Here is a 24,168-nt window from a genome sequence, read left to right as displayed (position 1 = left end):
GCAAGAAGAAAAGATGTGGGTAACTCAGGAGTGAAAGTCAACCGCCAAAAGAATAGCAAATGAAATGCATTTTGAGGAGGAATTGGCAGGAAGAAGGTTTAATACAATTTAATTAGAAGATATGATGGGCGAATAATTTAATGCTTTATAGTTAGTGAATAATTTTAAATTGCCAGGATGCTGAAGTTTTAAAAATAAGCTACTGTTCTTGCTTTCATGGCAGATGTCTAATCATAGATGTCAAGGCCAAAACAATTGTGATAGTCTAGTCCAGGGTTTCTTAAATTGTGTTCCGTGGCACACCGGTGTGCCTTGAGGCAGTCGGAGGTGTACTGCCAAGAACAATAGAGTTCAAAATTGCCACCCTTAAAGGGGCAGGCAGTCTTTTTTTTGCATCTTTTTGGGGGGTTTTTACTCAATAACTTTCCACCGTGACCTCCTCCCTCTCCCTCCCCCCCCCCTCTTTTTTTTGCTCAACAAAAAAATCCTTGATGTTTCTCATAAAAAAATATTGTTTGGAGTTCCTCCTCTTAAAAAGTTTAAGAAACACTGGTCTAGTCTGATCTTCTGTATAACACAGGCCATAGAATTTATCTGAAATAATTCCTGTCAGTGCAGTCATTGAGTTTCTAACATGCTTTCTTTTAACTTGGGCTTTTACAGGAGAGGAAGGTTTGTCAGTACTGAGTGAGCCAGCCGTGTCACAGATGAGCCATTCTACAAGCGTGCAGCGAGATGGGCAGATTCCAGAAGACATGGAGTTCGTATTTTTGCGTAAAAGACGGCGGCTTACCCCTTCTCTGATGAGAAATAGCATGGTATGTTTATCTAAACAAACACTTGTTCTGCTTTTTTGGCAAATTGCAGTGCTAGCAATTTAGTTCTCATTTGAAAGAATTGTTTTATACGTCCCCTTTTTGGAATTATTTGTATTACAGTAGTAACAAGAGGCTCTTATTAGGGTTGAAGCTGTAGATATTGTACACGTGCACAGGAAGAGACTGCTGACCGTCTAGATTGGTCCTGCAAGCAACCCTTTGACATGCAAGTTCATATTCTTCTAAAAAACTGAATGCATTAGGGACACTTGCTTTCCTTCCTTCAAGGTTCCCAGGATGTGAAAGATGGAATGATACCAACCATCCTTTCTTTCCTTTTGACTGAAGGGCAAATCATTGGGCAAATTATGTCCAAAGATAGAGCATGCAGCTCTCGTATTGATGCTTATTTGTGGGCAGACCTTGGTTCATAGCATGAAACTAGGCTTTCTCAGCCAGCTGAAGAACATAAAAGAAAAAAAGTTTACATTTGAAATATCAGCAGTCAAAGTAGTGTCGTGGGTACTAAAACAGGGTGCCGGATTATATTTAAACTCTGCCAGTATTACATATTATATCATTTTTCATTTGACTAATGTGACAAGAATGTGATATAATTTAAAAAAAAATGCAAAATAACTTATGCTGGTCAAGAATGGCTTCTCATAGTTTATGAGCGTAAGGAGTCTTTTTTTACCTTTTATTTTTTAAGTCACTTTGTCCACAGGGTGGCACTGTTGATTCCTGTCTATAGACAATTTTCATATAATGGGAAACTATGGACATGTATACACTGCAATTAGAAGCTAGCCTGTGCCAGCTGACTTGGGCTCACAGGACTCAGGCTGCAGGGCTATTTAATTGCAGAATAAATGTTTGGACCTATGCTGCAGCCCAAGCTCGGGGATCGCTCCAGCTCTTAGGGTACTGGAGCCCAAGCTTTTTGGTACAGTCTAGCCAAAAGTTTTAATAACAATATGGACATTAGGGATGTTAAAAGGCATTTAAGTAACAATATAACTGCTGAAAATTTCAGCAGTTACATGAAGGGCGGCAGTTTGCTCCCAACTTCTCTCTCTCCCCTTTCCCACAGTGGCACTAATGCAGGAGGTGAAGGTCAGGCAGCTCCCCGGAAGCCAGTGCTCCCTACGCATACCAGGCTCATTGGTTAACCATGTATGCAGTTACACTTTCAAATCCCTAGCAGACATATCCTATTTCTCCTAGCTTAAGAAAAGGCACTTCCATTGTCTCTTTTAATGTTACCTTCATGTTTTTTGTCTGCTGTTTTACTTAAAATGATCTTTTCTGAATAAGAGACCATGCCGTAGCTGTTTAGTTCTTCACATTAGTGCAGGAGGGGCTTGTGTTAAAACATAAGATCTTTATTTTTAACTTTTTACATCCACTTTAGCAACACACAACCTAGAACCTAATCCTAGTGACAGTAAGCAGCATTCTGTTCTGAAAACATTCATGGAAACCTGCATTCATATGGAAAAGGCCACATTTTAACTCTCCAGACGTATCCTTGCATAGCAATAATAATTGCTCGAATAGTTATGCCCAGGGTTCGCCAAGCCACGGCAAGCCCCGCTTGCCAGCCGCACTGTCTGGTGATCTGTGCATGCGCAGATCGTTGTGTGCATGTGCAGATTGCCCGAACCTGGCTTTTCTGGGTTGTAATCTACTCGCCACGGGCGAGTAGATTACGTAGATTGTCGAGCCCTGGTCATGCCAGAGAACGTTAGTTCTTAAAGGGTACAAGGTCATACAGTGTCAGATCAAGTTTACTCCAATGTGTAAGGACTTGTCTGTATGCAAAATAGCACTGGTTTACACAAATGTGTAATTTTTTAAAAAATTGACTCATTTACACTATCACAAAAGGCTGTGATACTTTTAAATTAATATTAAAAGTAGATACTTTTAATATTAAACCTGGTAAATGTTTGAGTGCCTAAAACAATGGGGTCTTGGTCTCTAAGGTTTACCAAAATACATTCGTAACTATTTAAAATTGACTTGAGAACAGTTTAAGATCTACTAAAATAAGAACATCTAACAGGCTTTTACACTGGTTCTCTAAATCTATTTTAAAAACTGATTTAAATTAAACCTTTTTACAACTGAGGCCTTGCCAATAAGTAAATAATACGTTTTTGTGAAACGGTGAGTGGAATGATTTCAGTTTTTAAAAAATGCAGTGAAGTTTTAATAAACATTCCCTGCAGCCTAAACACTTTTCCATTGGTTACTCACATACTACAACAATCTTGACTATTAACTGACTACAAACCAAGTGAAATTGAGTAGTTTTGTTCCACCTGAGATTAATGCAGCAAATAAACTTTATAAGATGTGAAACATTTGGATTTTGATTATCTTTAGTTTTTAGTAAACTCATGTCAATCAAAAATATGTGTGTACACACACACAATTAAACTTGTTGTAATTATTATAAAAGAAAATTGACTTGACAATTTACATGTCATAGTTTTGGTGTAACTAATACTAGAACAAAAATATCTTAAGCTGCTGTTTTTTAATAGCTCCTTCTCGTTATTTTCCATCCCTAATGTGTTGAGCCAGTGTTTAGGGTCCTTGAAAAATATATAGGTCATCTAGACTGCTTTATGCCATTTATTATGTGATTATTCCTCATTTTACATGTTTCTTAATATTTTTTTCTAGATAAGAGCCAGGGAAACAGAATACGAAGATGATGGAAGTGTCATTTATGAATATGAACCAGATTATGAATGTGTAAGTTTTTATTTTTTACTGCTTTATTTCTTTGTAATGACTGTTGCTTTGGGCCAGAGGTGTTCCTTATAAAACCAGTTTTTGTTCATTTCTTTTTCTAAACATTATATGAGAGCCTAAAGCTGGGTGTTTCTCTGTTTATGTTGCTGGTTGCAAACACTCATGATTTGAAGTTTCATCTTAGTTTTTTTAAATTTTGGAATGAAACAGGGAAGTGTTCTGTCTGAAGCATCCTACACAGGAGATCAGCAGAAAACCCTGATGGAAGTCCTCAACTACTGTCAGGTACCACATTTTTCTCTTTGGAATAATTTATAAACGTCGGCAAAAAACACGGTAAAAGTACTATCCCTGATGTATATGCTACTTTACCATCAATTTGCAATTCAGTTGCATCCAGTTGCTCATTTCAACAAACTTGACTTGGCTTAACTGCAAATGCGTTTTTGCTTATTTTGTATTGATGTTTTTATATGCAGCCATTGAGCTTTTTACATTATAATCAACCTGAGAGTGTGTCCAAAAGTTTAATATTAATACATCATATGTAATATGAAGTCCATTGACTTCAAGGAGTTGGAAAGTAGTGGAAATAGTTGGTATGTAAATTTTGAAGATAATGGAGGTTTGCTTTTAGAATATTGCATTATTTAGGATCTTGTTCAGGCTGAATTAGGAGAATTTATTGCTTATATTATCTGAAGTAGTAACTGGCAAACTAAATAACTGCACCAGTGAAGATAAAACCAAATTAATTCCTTACTCACATAGATGAACAGTTATAGTAGGGCTACTCCTGAAAGCAATGGGTTGATCCTCTGTCTTTTAGGGAGCATCTCGTTTTGGAATGACTAATGGGCAAATGTTAGTTAATGTCAAGTACACCTGACTGCTTGCGCCAGGGTTGCATAATGAAGTCATGGTGCATTGCTTGTAATACACAATAAAGTTTTTATTGCACATTATTATGCTGAAGTATTTAATGGCTCTTTAAAACATACTTTATTTTATTTTTTAAATTTCTTCACTTGTCCTTTCAATTTTTGTGGTTTTATAGCCACATTTTTCAAAATGTCTTTCTCTCCCCATTTGTTGTGTGACAAAAATCACACAAACAGCAGGAGAAACCAACTTTGCTATGGAAACAGTGATGTTGACCATAAGCTTTGTAAACAACTTGTTTCCTCTTTACTCATTAGTTCAGTAACCTCATGCATTGCTTATAAAAATAGTAGACAAAATTGTTCAAAGGTGTTATTTCTTGAACTGTATATAACAGTATATATGTACAGCTATTAACCTTTGAACTTGAATTTGATTTACATGACTCTTATGTCCAGGGCTTGACAAGCAGTGGCGAGCCCTGCTTGCCAGCCGCTAGGTTTGGCACATTGCGCATGCGCCATGGGCGAGTATATTGCCCTAATTGTCGAGCCCTGCTTATCTCTGAAATTTTGGGTTTTACAGTACTGTTACTTTAAAACTTTTACATCTGATCCTTGAAGTAAGGCAAAGCCAATTTTTAAATCTCTGAGAGACTCGTATTACTGAACATGAAAAAAGACTGAAGATTAGCCAAAATATTCTGAATACTTTCAACCAAATAAGCGGTTTTCAAATTGTGTTTGTGCTTTTTCCCTTGAGTATAGTCAATGTGTGTGCAATTGACATCAGCACTATAATAATTTCAAGTCTTGGAGCTAAAACTATTGCTCTCTAGCTCACCTACACTTGTCATTTTACTTTAGCGTGCATATTCCTCCAAGGTATGTACAAATCAGTACTTCATGAGCAATTCATCAGTACCTTATCCACGTATTTGAAAATATATTAATCTATTTTTAATGTCTCTAACTACCCATAAAGCAGTGTTGAACCTATGATTTAAATGTTATGACACTTCAGATCACACATAATAATTCTTCTTGTGCCATTAGTCTACTTCCAAGTTTGCTTGATATCTCTTTAATGTGAAATAAAATGTACCATTATATTAGATAAAAAACAACTGTACATTGGATGCAGTAGGAAGAACAACTTTTCAATTCCAGTCGTGCAGAAGGATGTTAAAACAGCAAGAGTAAGTCCCTGAAATTAGATTTTCCAAACGAAGCATACTTTTTCAAGCTTAACATTTACCATATTGTTAACTTTCCCTGTTGTGCATAAATAAACCAGCCTTTAATTCACTTACTAAATGTAGTATTATCCACTGAACTATTCCAAAGTTTAGACATAAGTTAAGAAGGGAACTTCAACCTTACTGAAATTTCCTTGCTTTTGTCAAATTTAAATGTAAAGTCTTTTACTTATTTTTCCTCTAAAAGTAGAAATATTCCATTAATTTGTATGTTTATTGCCAGGCCATGTATGATGCTATTCAGAAGTTGGATAAGAAATTTGACCTGCTTCATCGAAAGGTTTCAGAAATGCAACACAACCGGATGAAGCCGTTACTCCTCAAACCTGTGAGTATTAAAGATCTGAAATGTTAGGAGTTCCTTTAATTTCTACTGATATTTGTAAAGGATTAAACTCTCTCCTCACCTTCTACTGTGGTCAGAAGTGGGTAGAGCATCCATTAGAGGCAGGTGATTATTTACTATTTGGCATTTGTGAGCTCAATCCCCTTTTAGTGTCATAGTGGCCAAAGATCCTAATCAAAATCAATTTTCTAGGATAGGTGGTGTACAAATCCATTTCCATTGAGGAGGCAAGGAGAAACCAGTTCAGGGGTTATACCATCAGCTGGTGTGAATTGGTGTAGCACTACTGACTTCAAAGCAGCTATACTAGTTTACATATAATGAAGTTTTGACCCATTAGTCTGCTGACAAAGGAGGAAAGTTCTCTGCATAACTCTCACGTTGGCTGGTACGTTTTTTAAAGGGATTTAAGTGCTTTTCTATAAATACACCTTTATGTTACTGCACATTCAATCTATTGTTTAAACAGACAGAATATTAAGAATTGTGATCTTTTTTTTTAAGCAAACTGCATTTAAAAGAAAAGCATGAGAGATGGTTCTTGGGAATGGTGAGAGACGTGTATAGTCGTCAACAGTACTGAACAGTTTTTCTGATATAAAGTTGTTCAGCAGGCGTGATGTCACAAAAACAACACAATGAAAGACCATTTATCTGTCTATCTACCCATCACCAGAGCCACAAGGCCAGACAGAGAGAGAGAAGTTCTGAATTCATTGCAGTTGATGAAGCAGTACATTGTGGTTGTAATTTGTGTTCTGACAGCTTCACAGACTTGAATGTCCAATCATCCAAAACCATCAGAGAAGAGAGGAGTTTTGTCAGCCACTCTGGGGCACTGGGACCCAGTTCTCTTTCTCACTCCCCCCCACAACTCACATAGTCACAGGAGGCAGCAACGGCCTTAACATGCTCCTGAGTTTAAATATGACCCCAAAGAGACTTTTCAAAATATTTTTAAATTAGTTGCTTCTTTGATGTACAAAGAGAACAATTTAAGGCTGTCTTTGTTTTTTTTTATTTTTTAAAGTGCCTGCTAGAGTTTTACCAAATATTAAAATACCAAGAATGTCAAATATTCATAGCTCGTAGCTCTTGAAGTGACCTCCTGCATCACAAGCCATAGAAAAAAATCTCGTAACTTGTGTGTCTTGTCCAACAATGTGTGTTTGAACTAGCATGTACGTTTTAGATATCCAGGCCCAAGTTCACAAAGGGAGTTAGACACTGCAGCATCTAACTTTTAGGTACCCAGAAAATCACTGAAACAACAATGTGATTCAGATCCACAATGCCCAGAGAAAGATGGGTTCTAAAGCATGAAGTCCACAAAACCAGCATGTATGAACCAGTGGGAGATGCCAGTGGCCAGTGTATGTGCTAAGTCCCACCCCGACACAGATAGGCACCTAAATCCAGGCTACAGAAAGATGCCTATGTCTCTTAGTAATCCACAGCTGTACTACCTTTCAATTAACAAAGAATTAAAGGGAGTCAATATAATTAATGCTAATCAGGATGGATTCATGGAAGATAGATCCTGTCTAACTTGATACCTGTTTGAGATTACAAATTTGGTTGAAAAATGTAGTAGTGTTGACATTATAGACTCAGTGCCACACAACATTTTGATTTAAAAAAAAAAACTAGAAAAAGAAGATGAAGGGGTAACTTGGTTACAAACTATAAGTAGGGAACAAATATTTATAGGCTCTTCAATGTAACAGAGAAATGTACAACAAGGTGTATTCGCTGTAAATTGAGGCTACACAAATTCAGACTTGAAATAAATTGTAAATATTAACAGAGAGAGAAATTACCCATTGGAACAATCTACCAATGGTGTTAGTCAGTTCTTTATCTTGAATAATTTTTAAATCAAATTGAGTGTTTGTATAAAAGATTTACTCTAGGAGTTCTTTTGGAGTTCTGTGGCTTGTATTGTCCACTCTGTCCTTCTGTGTAATCACAATGCTCCCTGATGGCCTTGGAAACTATTAAATCATTTCTGGCAAAAATGACTTAGAGGCCTGGTTTACTCCACCCACATGGAGGAGGAGGGCAGGAGGTGGTGAGGACCCACCTTATACTTTTTAGCCCAGTGATTGGAGAATTCACATGAGATATGGGAAAACCTAGTTCAATACCCCCATCTGCATGAGTGAGAGGATCTCTCACACCTCTCAGAAGAGTGCTCAAATCATTGAGCTAAAGGATATTCTGATGTGGGACTTCCTCAGTCTGTCTGGTTGATAAATACATAGTCATTGGTACCAGTGAGTAAAGATGATTGTGTAGACCAGTGGTTTAAGAAGTGCTGGGAGGTGGGAGACTGAGAACAGCATTGATAAGAGAGATTGAGAAGTCCAAACCAGAATATCCCCACTGGTTAGAGCACCTTGCTAAGAGCTAGAAGTCTCCTGCTCAGTCCTCTCTCTTTCTGAAAAGCAGTGCTTGCCACCAGTGTCGCTTAGTGGCTACACAGGAGTGTGACAAGTTGAATGTCCAGGAGAAAAGACCCCTTTCTTCTTATAGCACTAACCTGCAGCCATCCTGTCCTTTTTGTGAGTCATTTCTCCCATCAGTCTACCTCTTTTGGGTAACGTGTCAAGACTCTAATAGTGGGGAAGTCTTCAGAATTCAGAGGGATTCAGAGCTTCCCCTGCGGTCTCGTGCTGTGAACCCTTGTACCTTCATGGCTATCCCTCAATTAGGTTCTATGCCTGACTTTCATATTTGTCCCACTTTAGAGGTTGTAGGGAAGATTGGTTCTGTGCTCTGTACTGGGCTCCCAAACCACCCTGGGGTGCTATGCTGCTGCCTCGCTGGATACTTGCTACCTGTCTCCCTGCAGGGTGACGTAAATAACTAAAACACAGAGGAAGCGTAAGGTTTCCCTTGTCGACCGATCCGCATCTTGACTCACGCACTGTGCCGACGATCAGCTGAGCCGGCACAGCACAGCGGCCATGTTTATTTTAATGAAGCTGGGGATATTTAAATCCCAGCTTCTCTGACTATGTCGAGTAGCCTAGTTTACGTGCCTCTGTTGGCAGAGGCATGTAGTCTAGACATACCCCTAGAGTAAGGCAGCAGGCACACCCAGAGGCAGAAACATAGGCCCTCGTGGAACTATTACCTTAAAAATGTAGGTGCTGATGTGAGTTCAGGCACCTATAGAGAGAGTCATCAGAGGAGAAAATTTTATGGATTGTAGTTCTGCCTAAAACTGGGACCTAGGGACCTAAATCTAGGAGTTAGGTGCTTAAGTCCCTTGGTGGATCTGAACCTTAGCATTGATTAAAGACTCCATGTTAGGGAACATATCATAACTGTGTGTGAACTGTTCCAATAATTATTCTTATTAAAAATTAAATTTTGTTTTCAGTTTGAACTTTATGAACTTCAACTTTCAGGTGTTGAACCTTGTAACAATCTTGTCTAGTAAACTAAGGAGTCGTCAGGTCTCATGTAGCTTCTGCCTGGGTAGGTAATTTTAGGCCATGATCAAGTTGTCTTTTAAACTTCTCCTTAAATAAACAAAATAGACTGAACTCCTTTAGTCTTTGATAGTACAGCATATTTTTCAGACAAATTATCACCCCTTCTGATCCCCTCTGTTTTTGCTGGAAGACTTGTGTATCTTGGAGGATGTACATTTTTAGCACTTATTCCATAACTTTGTTGTTTCATAGTTTCACAAAGATATTCTTTCTCCAAAATATTAATAACTAGAGGATTTACCCAGCGTTGCTTAGGTCATTAGCTGAAATCATTTTTTTTTTTCATTTATATCATTGTTTTGGGGTGGGGTAGGGAATGAGGATTTCGGAATGCAGGTTGCCCCAGGGAGAAAGGACAGGATACTGGGCTAGATGTACTTTTGGTCTGACCCATTATGGCTATTATGTTCTGACAGCTCCAGCCATCTTCACTACAGCATCTTGGGGCCAGGAGAGAATCGCCTTCTCATGGCTATTGCAGCTGGGTAGGCACATCTGGGGGAAGGGTGCATGTCCCTTGACTGGGGGGCAGACAGACACAAAAAAAAACAAATTCTCTAAAATATATATTACATAGATATCTCTTTCTCCACTCCCGTCACCTAATGGTGTTATAGCTGGCCTGGTTCTCATCTCTGGTCCCTAGGTGTCTCATGTAGTCATTACACAGTATCACTGTCCCTGCTAGCAGACCCCTGCCTTTCCGTTTTATGAGAAACAATCATATTCCAGGCACATCCCATTTTCCTGGCACAAACAAATCCTGACCTTGTTTTAAGTTATGATAAGAGGAAGCTGCATACCAAATTTGGTGGTCCTAGCTCTAACCTTTCAGGAGCAGTTCTTGAACAAATCAACTCAGAGACACAAACGCTCTCAAATCATATATATAGTAGCGCAGTGTCTCTGAGTCTGTAATGCTAATGTACACAGCCACACCCCCTGGCCGTGTACGTCAGCGCCCCGCCCCCCTTCCCCTCTCACCTGGACCCAGCTAAGCAGCGCAGTGCGAGCGCCACTCCGCTGGGCCCTGGCGGGAGAGGAAGGGGGGAGGGGCGCTGACATACACAGCCAGGGGGCATGGCCATGTACGTCAGCACCCTCTCTTTCCCTCCTACCGTGGCGCTGAGTGCTGCACCCCTCAGCCAGGCTGCCGGGGGAGCCAGCAGTGCAAGGGGCTGTTTGGGCTCCCCCGTGGTGGGAGGGAAAGAGAGGGCCCCCTGGCCGTGTATGTCACCGCCTCGCCCCCCTCCCTCCTGGCAGCCTGGCTGAGCAGGCAGCACTCAGCCGATCGCCACAGTAGGAGGGGAAGGGAGAGATGGATGGGAGAGAGAGACAGGAGGAGGAGGAGAAGAGAAAGGGAGAGTGATAAGCAGGAGGGGGAGAAGAGAAAGAAAGAGATGGAAAGAGAGGCAGGAGGCAGAGGAGAGCTGAGAGAGAGGGGGAGGCAGTAGGAGGGGAGAGGGAGAGAGATGGAGCAAGAGAGCTCAGGAGAGAAGACCTGAAAATCCCGTCTTACGATGGGCTAATTGGCTAGTATATAATAGATTGAAATTAAATAGGTATTACTAACATTTTTCCTTTCAGTTGCTCCTGTCTTATTTTCCCTTAATGTCATCACTTCATAAATCATTTCCAGTCATCACAGAGTTTTTCAGGTTAAATAGGACTGGAACTTCTAATCCTCTAATGCATCAAACAAAACGGTGTTCAAAACTGAGATAAAGCAAAATTCTTCTTCAAGAGGTGCCCCTGGGGGTACTCCACTTTAGGTGCTGAGCGTCCCAGCACTTCTCGACAGATTTTTCTCTAGCAGTACATAGGGGGCTACGCGTGGGCCTCCCTCAGTGCCATCGTGCATGCGCCCCCCCCCCTTCAGTTCCTTTGTACCATCGTTGGCTTCAGACAGAACTCTTTAGTGCTCTCTTTTCTCTTCATCGTTTTAGCAGCTCAGCTGGTCAGAACCATGGCATGGGATCTCCCAGTTTCAAAGGCTGCACACTCTGCAATGAGGCAATGCCAGCCTCAGATGGATATGAAAACTGTGTCAAGTGCCTTGGAAACTCGCACTCTCAGAAAGACTGCCCACATTGCACGGGCACGTAAGGATAGTGAGCTCAGGCTCAAAATGCTGATGGCTGACAAAGGTGAACACCCTCCTTCTGACACGGTCTTAGGACAGATTAATAGGGCTAAAAGGGACAAATCCCCTGGAGCCACAAAAAGACGGCCAAGCTCGCTGCCTCAGTGCTCCCCTAAGAGGCACTCTGCTGACAGGCAAGCCGATAAATGCCTCAGAACTTTTGACTGCCCACGTATCTCGGGTGAACAGCACATTAATGAAAAAGCACTAAAACAGCTGCCCCTTCAGAGGCAACAGGCCACACCATGCCTGCCTCAATGCGGCACCTAGTAGGACACCGCTTGCCTCAGCATCAGCTCCAGCAATGCCTCAGGAGTGCATCACGGCACCACAGCCGTTCACAGGGTTCACAAGTCAGTCACTTGGCACTGCCCCTGCCAACGTTGCCAGGGGCAACCCCTCATGCTGCAAGCTCTGTTCTCGGCACCACAGTACTCAGCGGCAGCATAGCTCCCACAGACTCCTGTCATGAACGGGAGATTAAAGATTTAGCAATTTCTTCTACACTCCAATCTCCTGTTTTGAGTGCCAATAGATATCCTCTCTCTCCTTTTTCTGATTATACAGAATCACTTTCCCCTCCTCCCCCATGGAAGAGGGGGATGACTTGGCTTTGTTTTCACCACAACTATTTCCACACTCAGAAGGGCCAGTTAACCCTGAGCAACCAGATTTCATCCCAACACAAATGGCTCCTTGGGCTCCATACCCATGGATGCCTCCACCCATGATTTACCCCCCACAGTGGCAAATGTGGAACCAATGGCCACAACAGCAACATAGGAAGAGGCCATTTAAAACCAAACATATGGTCAAACCTCACGCTTCCCTAACCAAATCACCTTGAGTGCCTACTGATAGAAATGATAGCGAGGAACAATACTCCCCACATTTGTCTTCTGTGACTTTACTTCAGGCTAACTCTCTTTCTACCACGGAGGAGGCAGTTCTACCACCATCCTCTAACAATGTGGAGGTTGTTCCTTCCTTTCAAGACCTTTTTAAAAGAGTCGGACCCTTTTTAAATATCACCATGGAAGAGGTACAAGACTCTGACCATGAGCTTACAAACATCCTCCAATCAATACCATCTGCAAAGATAGCTTTACCTATCAACCCAGCCACACTTGAACCAGCAAAAATCTTATGGCAGATACCTGCCTCCATTCCACCAACATGCAGAAAGGCAGATCAGAAATATTTTGCCCCCCCTTTCCCTCCAAGGGCTCTGAATTTCTTTTTACACACCCTCCACCCAACTCCTTATAGCGGATGCTGCACAGCAAAGAAATAAACAGCAAAACCGCTCCACTCCATCTGAGAAGGACAATAAAAGATTAGACTAATTGGCAGAAAGGTTTACGTTTCGGCTACGCTTCAGATGAGAGTAGCAAACTACACTGTGTCACTCAGTAAATACTATTTTAACAACTATCTGAAGTTTAACACATTTATTGAGCATGTCCCTGACAAAAAGACACAATTTAAAGCTATCCTCTCCAAAGAGCAAGAAATATCACGTATAGCATTACAAGCCGCCCTCGACACAGTGGATACGGCCATGAGGACAACAGCCATAGCGGTCACTATGAGAAGGAACCTCATAGTTCAATTCTTCTGCTTTTCCCTGTCAAGTCCAACCAGCTGTGGAGGATCTCCCATTCAACAGTGAGAAGCTATTCTCGATGAAAACTCATGAACTACTTCAGTCAATGAAGGATTTCAGGACTATACTACGTTCACTGGGCATCCAAACACCTACACAAGACCAAGACAATTCAGGTACCAACCATATCAGAGACCAAGGTACCCGCAATCCGCTTATTATTAACAGGCAAGACCACCTGCCGTACCAACATCGTGGGCGAGGCAGACAGCAAAGATGACATACTCAAAATAACCCCAAACGTTCGTCCCAATCCAATAAGCAAATCTGAAATAACAGTCAAGAGACCGAAAACCATATCACCTACCCCAGAGCCTCAAAATATATCAAAATTGTTCCACTTTCATTTGTTACCATTTCTACAAAACTGGAAAACCATTACCTCTGATAAGTGGGTAATACAAACTATCTCCTCAGGTTACACCATCCCTTTCCTTTCCCTCCCCCGCTCCACCCTCTTCAGGGACCTCTCTCGAAAGATCATATTACAACAAGAGGTGGAACACCTAGTTCAATTAGGAGCCATAGAACCAGTGCCCCTGGAGTTCCACAGAACCAGTTTCTACTCACACTATTTCCTCATAGAAAAGAAGACAGGTGGGTGGAGACCAATCCTTGATCTCAGATTGCTAAACAAATACATAAGAAAACAGAGATTCAGAGTGATCACTCTGGCCACCATTATCCCAGCTTTGGAGTTTGGTGACTGGTTTTTGTGTCTCAACTTACAGGATGCGATTTTTCATATATTGATTCGACCGTCTCACAAATGTTTCCTTCATTTTACCTTAGGTCTCCAACATTACCAATACGCGGTCCTGCCCTTCGGACTCTCCACAGCACCCAGGGTATTTTCCAAGGTATTAGCAGTCGTTGCCACCCATCTCAGGAAATATGGAGTCACTATCTACCCTTACTTAGATGATAGCCTTATCAAAGCAAGGACTGAACACGAGTGTCACCAGTATACCCTCATGGTTGTAAGTTGTCTACATTCTTTAGAGCTCCTGGTAAACCGTAGCAAATCAATGCTCATGCCTACCCAAACTATCCAGTTCATTGGTGCCCATCTCAATTCCATTGCAGCCAGGGCCTCTTTGCCTACTGACCAATTCATCCGCATCAGACAACTGGCACAATCCCTCCAAGAGATGCCCTCAGTAACGGCTCGCGACTGCCTACAACTTTTGGGTCACATGGCATCATGCAACCTTGTGGTGCCCAAAGTATGACTATTCATGAAATGTCTCCAAGGCTGCCACCTCTCTGGGGTCTTCAACTCGACAGCAGATGCCCTCAGCAGAGCCCTACTGTGGGGCCATGAGTGGAAACACGATTATACAGTCCTGAACAACATATTCAGCCAATGGGGCTTCCCATGCATAGACCTATTCACCACCAGAGCCAACAAAAAATGCCCAATGTACTACTCCAGAGCAGGCATGGGGAAACAGTCCCTCGGGGATGCTCTTACTCTATCATGAAGCGCACCTCTGCTTTACGCATTTCCTCCATTTCCCCTCCTCAACAGAGTCCTGATAAAAACATTGAGGGACAAAGCAAAACTCATCCTCATCACACCTTGTCGGCCTCGCCAGTCATGATTTAGCCTCCTAAACAGGATGGCACACCATCACCCAATCACACTTCCATGCAATCCACACATTCTGTACCAACCGGGAATCACGTCTCCTCACCCTCAATTCCCAGCACTCCACCTCAGGGCATGGTACCTCAATGGTTCACGGTCATAGAACTACCGTGATCCCAACAAGTGCGTGATATCCTATTACAAAGCAGGGCTCCTGTAACAAGAAAAACATACATTAATAAATGAACCCGTTTCACTCACTGGGCGACCTCCTGTAGTATATCACCACAAGACGCTCCGCTCCCGGCAATTTTGGAATATTTACTATACCTGAAACAATCACAACTTTCTCTCGGCTCCATCAGAGTGCACTTGGCAGTGATTATAACCTTCCACACACCACTGGAAGACACCACAGTATTCGCACACCCGATAACCAAACGATTTCTAAAAGGTCTACAGGCTCTATACGCAGACGTTGCAGTCCCTCGAGAACCATGGGACCTGCACATGGTATTAACAACACTCACAAAGCCACCATTTGAACCTCTGGCTACATGCTCCCTACACCACTTAACATTAAAGACTGCTTTCCTGGTGGCAATAACTTCAGCTCTTAGTGAGAGAGATGGTAGCCCTCATGGCTGAACTACCTATTACCATCTTTTTTAAAGATAAAGTCTCCATGCGACCACACCCTATGTTCTTACCTAAGGTGCACTCCTCTTTCCACCTAAATCAAACCATATACTTACCAGTGGTTTTTTTTTCCAAAGCTTCACGCCAGTGCTTTTGAAGCACAGAAGCACATTTTAGATGTCAGAAGGGCACTTTCCTTCTATATCCATCCAACTAAACCTTTTAGATAGACTCCACAACTCTTTGTCTCCATCGCAGATCACAGCAAGGGAAAACAAATATCATCACAGATATTATCACATTGGATTTCAGAATGCATTGCTACATGCTATTCACTAAATAACTTACCTCCGCTGATTCCAATCCAAGCACACTTCACAAGAGCGGTTGCCACTTCCATCGCTTACCTTAGGAAAGTTCCCAAGGATGACATATGTGCAGCAGCCACGTGGATATCAGAAAACACTTTTGCAAGGCACTACGCACTTTCCTTGGAGCCTCTCCAGAATACTAAACTATCAAACACTGTATTACAAATGGCATGCTTACCAGATCCGAAGTCCCTACCTCCATAGAATGTATTGCTTTGTAGTCATCTAATGTGGAGCACCCCCAAAGACACCCCTCAAAGAAGAGGAGGAGGTTACTCACCTTCCTGTAACTGATGTTCTTCGAGATGAGCGTCCCTGGGGGTGCTCCACTACCCTCCCTTCCTCCCCTCTACTTTGGACACTCTTAGTAATAAGACCTAAAACATCCTTTGCTGGATTCTGGATAGAGAAGGAACTGAAGAGAGGGGGAGCCACGCATGCACAATGGCACCGGCGGAGGCCCCCGCGCATGCATGGCCCCTATGCACTGCTAAAGAAAAATCCATTGAGAGGCGCTGGAACACTCAGCACTTAAATGTGGAGCACCCCTTAGGATGCTCATCTCGAAGAACATCAGTTATAGGAAGGTGAGTAACCTCTTTTTCAGCCTACATTATACGTTGTAAAGACTCCAACCAAAATAAAAGGTAAAAAATCAAATATTTGTCCTTTAACGCAGCAGCAGATACATCAACTTATTGCTTAGCATGTTAGGGATCATGCCAGCTGACCAATTTTTAAGCAAATATTGTATAAAAACAAACCCATTATTGACTAACAACACGTACTGCCTGTTCCTTATTACCTTTTTATTTAGCTCTTGAAAGAATGTTATGGTAACAGGTGATTGGAGAGAACTTTAAAAACAATGTACACTCGAGAAAAATGCTATGTTGGTGTCTGGACGCTAAGTGGAAATCAGTGATGGTAGAGATGGAAAAGTATGCAATAGTTAAATTGATAGTCAGGAGATTGGTGCTATCTTTCTGAAAAGGCTTAGTTAATGCCAAATGCTTAGGCTGAGGTCCAGCCTCTCTTGTTCACAAAGGAAAAAAAAAACAGATTTGTGCAGATTTACCTTAATTATTGTTTTCCAATTGTATTTGCAGAGGCCCGTTGGATTTACATACAGAAGTTCCAATCATTTCTCTCATGGAAAAATTAAAGTACAGAAACCAATGGAAAGAGAGTCAAATCTCCACATCTCTGCCCCAGGACAAGGAGGATATAGCACATCAATGAGGGTTAGGCTACAAAAGAGCCATCTCCAGGCCAATTCGGCAATAAAACCTGTTCAACAAACTCTTCAACATGAATCACAACAACCTGTGCTTAGGCAGAGCCCGCCTCTACCCACTATCGTCTCCACTCACTCACTTCAACCCTCATACTCAGTGGCTAACAGGATCCCTGACCTTCCTCCACAGCCAAATCTTGTAACCACAGTCGTGGAGAGCACTGCCAATACAGCAACTTCAGCAGTGGGTTCCTCAATGGTGTCATCAGTGATACCTACCCCACCTGAAACCAATCTGGGGAGAAGCACCATGATGATGAATTATACAACCTCACCAGGAAGTGCAAATATTAGTAAAGAAGTGCCATCTTCTTCTGTCTCTATCAATCCTAGTTTTGGTGAGTTACAAGTCACGTATGCTCATTAGAGTGGAAAATTACAGTGAACAAAATGCATGCATAAGGTGCTCCTTTTTTCCCTCTAACAAAATAAATGGAGCAGATTTTAATTTTCATTTTGCATTTTAAAAGTGGATTAATATTTGCAGCTTTCTGAATAAAGCTATTGGGTGAGCACACAAGCCAGGAAGTCACTTTAACACTTGAAGATAAATATTCAAAAAATTAGTGTATGGACTAAACTAATACAAATACTCAGTTGAGTCATACATATTACTTGTTAGTCTGATGTGCAGAATAACTTGGTTATTTTAACAAATCGTAGTTTCAGCAGATATAATGCTTCAGAATTCCACTAAGGTTGTCACCTTCTTCCACTATCCTACTGATACAAGCTTTTTTCATGTTGTGTTCTCATGCTATCAACAGTACAGAACAACTAGGACTCCAGAATAGTGAGCCAATATGCATCAGTAAAATCTCAGCAACCATTACAATGGAAGTAAAACATGTTAGAATTTCTCTGCATCTAAGAATTCCCTTCCATGTGAAAATGAAATATTCTCTTTTATATTTAAATACTTATGATAATTATATAAAGAATATGTCATCCATAAGGTGAAGTGTGGAACAAAACTTACTGTATGTTCTGCATTTGAGAAAACAGCTTAATTGTTTTGTGTGTAAGGAATGCTAATTCTTGAATGGGATAAAGCAGGGATTCACAAATGTTTTAATTCTGTGGACTGTTTTGTAAGGGTATATCTACACAGCAACATTATTTCAAAATAACCAGTGTTATTTCGAGATAACAGTCCACGTCTACACAGCAGGTAGTGATTTTGAAATCATGTTGAAATACTGTCAAGCTGGAGGGCTTCTTATTCCAAATCCTGTATCCTTCATTGTACGAGGAGTGAGGGAAGTAGCTCCCAATTTCAAAATAAGCGATTTCAAAATAATTGACACAATTGACATAGCTCAATTTGAGTAGCTTATTTCAAGTTAAGCCCTGCTATGTAGACGCACCCTAAGAGAGACACCCCAAAATCCTCCAGTGCTTATTTTTCCAAAATGTTTAGTTTTGTGGCTCACCAAAAAGAGCTCCACAAACTATTTCACCATAGGCAAGCACACATGACACATATAAAATCTCTTCATAATGTGCTTATAGCCTGAATCGTATGAAAGGTGGATTTTTGAGTTTAAAAAATAAGTTAATATGAATGTGATTGAATATAAATAATGGGTGAAGTGTTCAAAGGTGCCTCAACTCTTGTTTGCACATACCTGATAAAATGGACACTTGCATTTCATTCCTTTGTAAGAGATTTTCTTTAAAATGTGTATGCAAGTATTTGTACATAGTAGGTCATTCTGAAAATTTTGCCTCCTACACACTTAAATGCTTTTTAAAAATGCTGTTACTATTGTTTAATCAGATTGGGTGCTTGATATAAGTGAACTAAAAATGCTTATTCAGTCAGAAGATACTAATGGAAGGTATTTCTATATCTTCTATAAGTGCGCAAAGACAGGTAATTATATGTAGTAAACCTAGTTTTGATAATGAAAGTTTGGGAAATATGAATTTATTGTTTCATAAAAGTAAAGAGAGAAATTGGTTTGGGGAAGAGTTCCTTTTAACAAATTTGTGTTAATCTCTTTAAAATATTTTTGTTTTACAAAGAGTATGTTGGTGATCCAAAGAGAAATGTAAAGGTTCTTGGAAACTATTTGATGAAAGCTCGACAAAAGACCAAACCAAAGTATGCAGCACGCTACCTTGTCCGTGTCTTGTTCCCCAAGGAAACATTGCTGTGTAGCATTATGGGTGTCAGTGCACGAGGGCGCAGAACGTTGGATCCTAACAAGGTTGCTGCAGTAAGAGGTATGCTAATTTACAAAACATAGTATTCACTTTTGTTCTTTAGCAGTCTTCTTGAATTCTTAATTATGAACTTTGCATTGTGTCCTTCTACTTTTTGAGAGTCCTTATCTAGTAACTATTACATTACCTAGTAGTGACTATTGCTCCAGTCTGCTCCTTTGGGTTCTGAGGGGAACTTTTATCTAGTTGAAATATTGAAAGAGTTTACAATGAACATTTGAGGGGAACTTTTATCTCAAGTTTCCCTCAAATGTTCATTGTAAACTCTATCAATATTCATGGTAGTTTCTCTGATTACTCTTAAATTTCATACTTGTCTCATTCATGAATCAGCTGATCTTATTCATTTTATATCATGAGGCCATAACACACCTAAAACACAAATTAATGGAAATTTCAGAATTCTTTTCTCCTAACTCTCCATTTCTTCCTTGTTTGAAAAGTGGTGAGAGTGGCAATATTTTGAGAAATGCCCTTCCCAACTCCCAATCCACATGCATGCATCTTACGCACACACTAACTACTTATTTTTCTGAAACAAAAAACAGGACTATGTAGCACTTTAAAGACTAACTAGCACTTTAAAGTGCTACATAGTCCTGTTTTTTGTATCAGCTACACCAGACTAACTAACACGGCTACATTTCTATCACTACTTCTTTGTCTGAGAGACTCACACATCAGGGCTATGTCTAGACTGCAAGCCTCTTTCGAAAGAGGCTCTTTCGAAAGATACTTTTGAAAGAGCCTCTTTCGAAAGAGAGCGTCTAGACTACACGCGGAACTTTCGAAAGAGCAAGCCGCTTTTTCGAAAGAAAGCACCCAGTGAGTCTGGATGCTCTCTTTCGAAGAAGCCCTATTTACATTCAAGAACGCCTTCTTTCGAAAGAAGCACTTTCGAAAGAAGGCGTTCTTCCTCGTGAAATGAGGTTTACCGCCGTCGAAAGAAAAGCCGCGTTCTTTCGATTTAATTTCGAAAGAACGCGGCTGCAGTCTAGACGCAGGTGAAGTTTTTTTGGAAAAAGGCTACTTTTCCCGAAAAAACCCCTGAGTCTGGACACAGCCCAGGTGTTGTTTATTCTGTCTTGGCAGCAAGTAAGCCATATGAACAATAGATTGATGTATGTTAGCCCCATTTCTAGTCCTTTCATCTCTATTAATAGCCAGATTTTGTGTGTTTGAAAATGCTCCCTACCAGATACAGGGAAGCTTTTCTAATGCATCTCAGTTTTGTAATGTGATGAAGAAGTATACTGCTGCCTATTTAGAAAGTATCCATCTACAGTAAAACCTGTGTTATCCAGCACGCTCGGGGATTAGAGCATTCTGGTTATCTCTAAATTCCGGTTATCTGAGGGTCCCATCAACCTAGGAAAAACCAATGGATGATAATAGTAAAACTCGGGTTTTTAATATTGGTAGTTTTGTACTGAGAGGCATTTAGTCTCTCATTTCTATTTTGAGTTAAAGATGATTAGTACTTCTTAAATAAAAAATTGTTAAGCCAGTCATGGTAAACCAGGCCTGTGCGCCTGAAGATGTGACAGTATTGTAGCTGGGGGCAATGTCGGTTAACAAAGTTTTCTGGTTAACAGAGTGCTGGATAACAAAGGTTTCACTGTACTGTACATTTCCTTAATGTAAACTAAAATCTAAAACTCTTTGACAACCTCGGTAAACACTTGAAATTGATCTCATTGTGTTGTCTTATATGACTACATCTTTCTTTAGTGCTTCTTTATAGTTTAAAAGAAATTCTGACATTTAGTTTAAAAGACTTCTGATATTTTGTTTGCAGAATTTCTTGCAACTCATTTCCCAAATTATGACCTGAGTGAATATGGAAGAGACTGGAAAACCTGCATCACAAACGTCAATGCCATGATCCGTTGCTTACGCTGTGAAACCAAAATAAATCCAGTAAGTCATCTCAAGGTATAATAGTTGCCCAGGGAGGTTGTGGAATCCCCATCTCTGGAAATATTTAAGAGTAGGTTAGATAAATGTCTATCAGGGATGGTCTAGACAGTATTTGGTCCTGCCATGAGGGCAGGGGACTGGACTCGATGACCTCTCGAGGTCCCTTCTAGTCCTAGCATTCTATGATTCTATGATTGAGGGAGTACATGTTTCTTTACAGAATTAAATGTATAAGTAATTCAGCAACTGACCACCATAATTTAAGACTCTTTAGGACTTATTTTGTTGTGGTTCAGCACAGCTCCATTGACTCCGCTCACAATGGTGTGTATGGAACAGTGTCAGCATTTTTATATTTTATAGTATTAACAAAAGACACACACATTCAAAACCCTCAAATAGAAATGCGGTAAGATTTGCCTACGGGTATTAAAATTTGTTGTAATTTTTAGTAATTGTATAGAATTACCAATGTTACCAACGTTTAAGTGGCTAGTTATTAGAAGACCTGCGTGGTCTGAATTATTCTCTGTTACGTAATCATTTAAGAATATGCATAATCATAATAAACTTTGCAGAATCGGGGCCCTGGATAGCTAGCAATCCCAATCTCCCTGATTTTTATAATTTAGGACAGATTATTCTTTGTTAGAATTTATTTTTAAGAACTCTTCATTAAGGATAAACGCAAACACTCTTTTAATGGTCACACATGAATATTTACTTAAAAGAAATAAAATTTAAAAACAAACATATAAAGCTTTAGCAAAAAGTACTGTTTAAGAACTGTTACTAAGAAATTTTATTTCTTAAATTTTTCAGTATTAAATTATTTAAATAAAAATATTTGCAAGTGTCCTTGTTTGGTTAAACTAATGGAAAGTGTTTTATCCTTTTGTTTTTCATGCCACTAATATTAGGGACACAAAAATGCATCTTAACCTATTGCTGAATAACCTGTCTCCATGCCACTGGAATTTATTTAACAATTCATTTATTCATAGTCTATTAACATTATTGTAAATTGGATGACAACTCCCTTGTTATCCGCATCTGTCAAACCCCTTCAGTCAGTATCCTTCCAAAGCAATCTGTGCTGACTTCAGCAGTGTCTTGTTACTCTGAAAAATTGTACAGCAGGAACCTTTCCTAGAAGTCTTACCAATTATTTCACGCTCATGTTCTGTACTGTGTTGCTATAGGTAGGAGCTCAAAACAGTGTTGGAAATGTGGTTTACTAAGTTATTTTGATGAGCAGAATGCTATGCTGCAATTGTTCAGTGAGCTATAAAGATTTCCTTGGCAAGTAATATCTCTGTGATTTGTGTTAGGTGCAAAAAAAGGATTGTAAGTACTCTACCTATACTATAGTTCTTCTGTCTCTCTAATTCAAACCAGAGATGTAACCTGTCTTCCTGTTCTTCACAAATAATAGTCACAGTTCCTCTCAAAATATTTCTGGCATAATGTCCAGCATTTCTCACTTTATTCATTTTTTGGCTCCTCTTTGCAACCCTTGGGTCTTCAGTGTGCCTAGGTTATGCTTCCCCAAGACTGTACCTTCTCTATATACAGTACTTGCATAGGCCTTCCCATATCTGGTTACATATTTCCAGCCATTGCATCACATTGCAGTTTTACTCCCAGAACACCTGGAATTCCATGCAACTCAGCTTCTGAAGTGCCTTATATTTCACAAGGACCTCAACAAGTGGCTGACATGTGGCTCATGTAGTTCAAACGTATGGTTAGCAATTTCTTAATTTTGTGGATTCTAATTCTTAATGCGAAAATCATTTGACACTTAACTGGAAAACTAGTAGACTTCTCCCAATGCTTGTGTTAACCCCATTTGTGTGTTTCAGGAGCCAACTGAAGGTAAAGAAAAACCTGCTGACACTCCAGACACATCCATTTGTGTAGATTTAAATTATAACGGAGAGGATAGTGAAGTCAATTCTCAATCCGTGCAGAAAATGACCAGCTCAACAACAAACAGACTTCAGAATACCACATGGGATAAAATCCCAGAGATGTTCCATGCACCTTCATCCAATAAACTACAGTCTTTGGAACCAATGGGTAAGTTAGGAAACTTTCATCCTCTGAATTGCCACAAATTGTATTTTATACTGCTTACTGGGAAATGGCAGCTGTTAAGATTCCAAAATTGCCGTGCTATTTCAGTACAGATAAGTGAAGTTATTTGTGATATACAGCGCCTCCAATCCTATGCAGTGGTAAATGGGGTTTACTGATCTACAGAATTACTTTCCATTTTTCCCAAGGTAATTCCACAATGTAGGTACAGGTTGAACCTCTCTGGTCCAGGACTGTGGTCCGGCAATATCCATGTTCTGAACCAGAGAGCCCCAGCAGTTGGGAGTCCAGTGATTGGGAGCAGGGAGCCCAGGTTGGCAGCCCTGGGGCAGGGAGCCTGGTAGCCCAGGGCTGGTGGCCAGATTCGCAGTGGAGCCTGGTGGCCTGGAAGGGGAGTCCAGCCAGGTCTGCTGACAGACCCCATGACAGCCTAAGTTCCATCAGCGGAGCATCCAGAATTGACCTCCCCTGGTCTGGCAAACTCCCTCATTTGGGATTGGTCAGGTCCTGAGGATGCCAGATCAGGAAGTTCCAACCTGTAGTATCTCCCTTTATGGCAGACTCTGGCAACAGATCACCTGTGATTCCATCTACTCCTGTCCTTACCACAAATGTATTTTCACTTCTTCTGATTAATTA

General features: G+C 40.5%; 1 protein-coding gene across 1 annotated transcript in view; it reads left to right on the top strand.

Annotated features, from left to right (window-relative positions):
- BEND2 (BEN domain containing 2) overlaps positions 1-24,168 on the top strand; it is a 40,182-nt gene that overhangs the window by 6,802 nt on the left and 9,212 nt on the right. Inside the window, exons 3-10 of the mRNA XM_075914011.2 lie at positions 664-818; positions 3,513-3,584; positions 3,795-3,869; positions 5,948-6,052; positions 17,093-17,618; positions 19,309-19,509; positions 21,308-21,429; positions 23,295-23,511. Of these exons, the coding sequence (XP_075770126.1) occupies positions 664-818; positions 3,513-3,584; positions 3,795-3,869; positions 5,948-6,052; positions 17,093-17,618; positions 19,309-19,509; positions 21,308-21,429; positions 23,295-23,511 (1,473 nt within the window). The remainder of the gene's footprint in view (positions 1-663; positions 819-3,512; positions 3,585-3,794; positions 3,870-5,947; positions 6,053-17,092; positions 17,619-19,308; positions 19,510-21,307; positions 21,430-23,294; positions 23,512-24,168) is intronic.

The sequence above is a fragment of the Pelodiscus sinensis genome, chromosome 1 (genome assembly GCF_052426305.1).
Source record: "Pelodiscus sinensis isolate ZL-2025 chromosome 1, ASM5242630v1, whole genome shotgun sequence".
NCBI classification, from domain to species: domain Eukaryota; kingdom Metazoa; phylum Chordata; order Testudines; family Trionychidae; genus Pelodiscus; species Pelodiscus sinensis.
The sequence above is the reverse complement of the archived record's forward strand: the minus strand, read 5'-3'. Positions and strand labels throughout refer to the sequence as shown.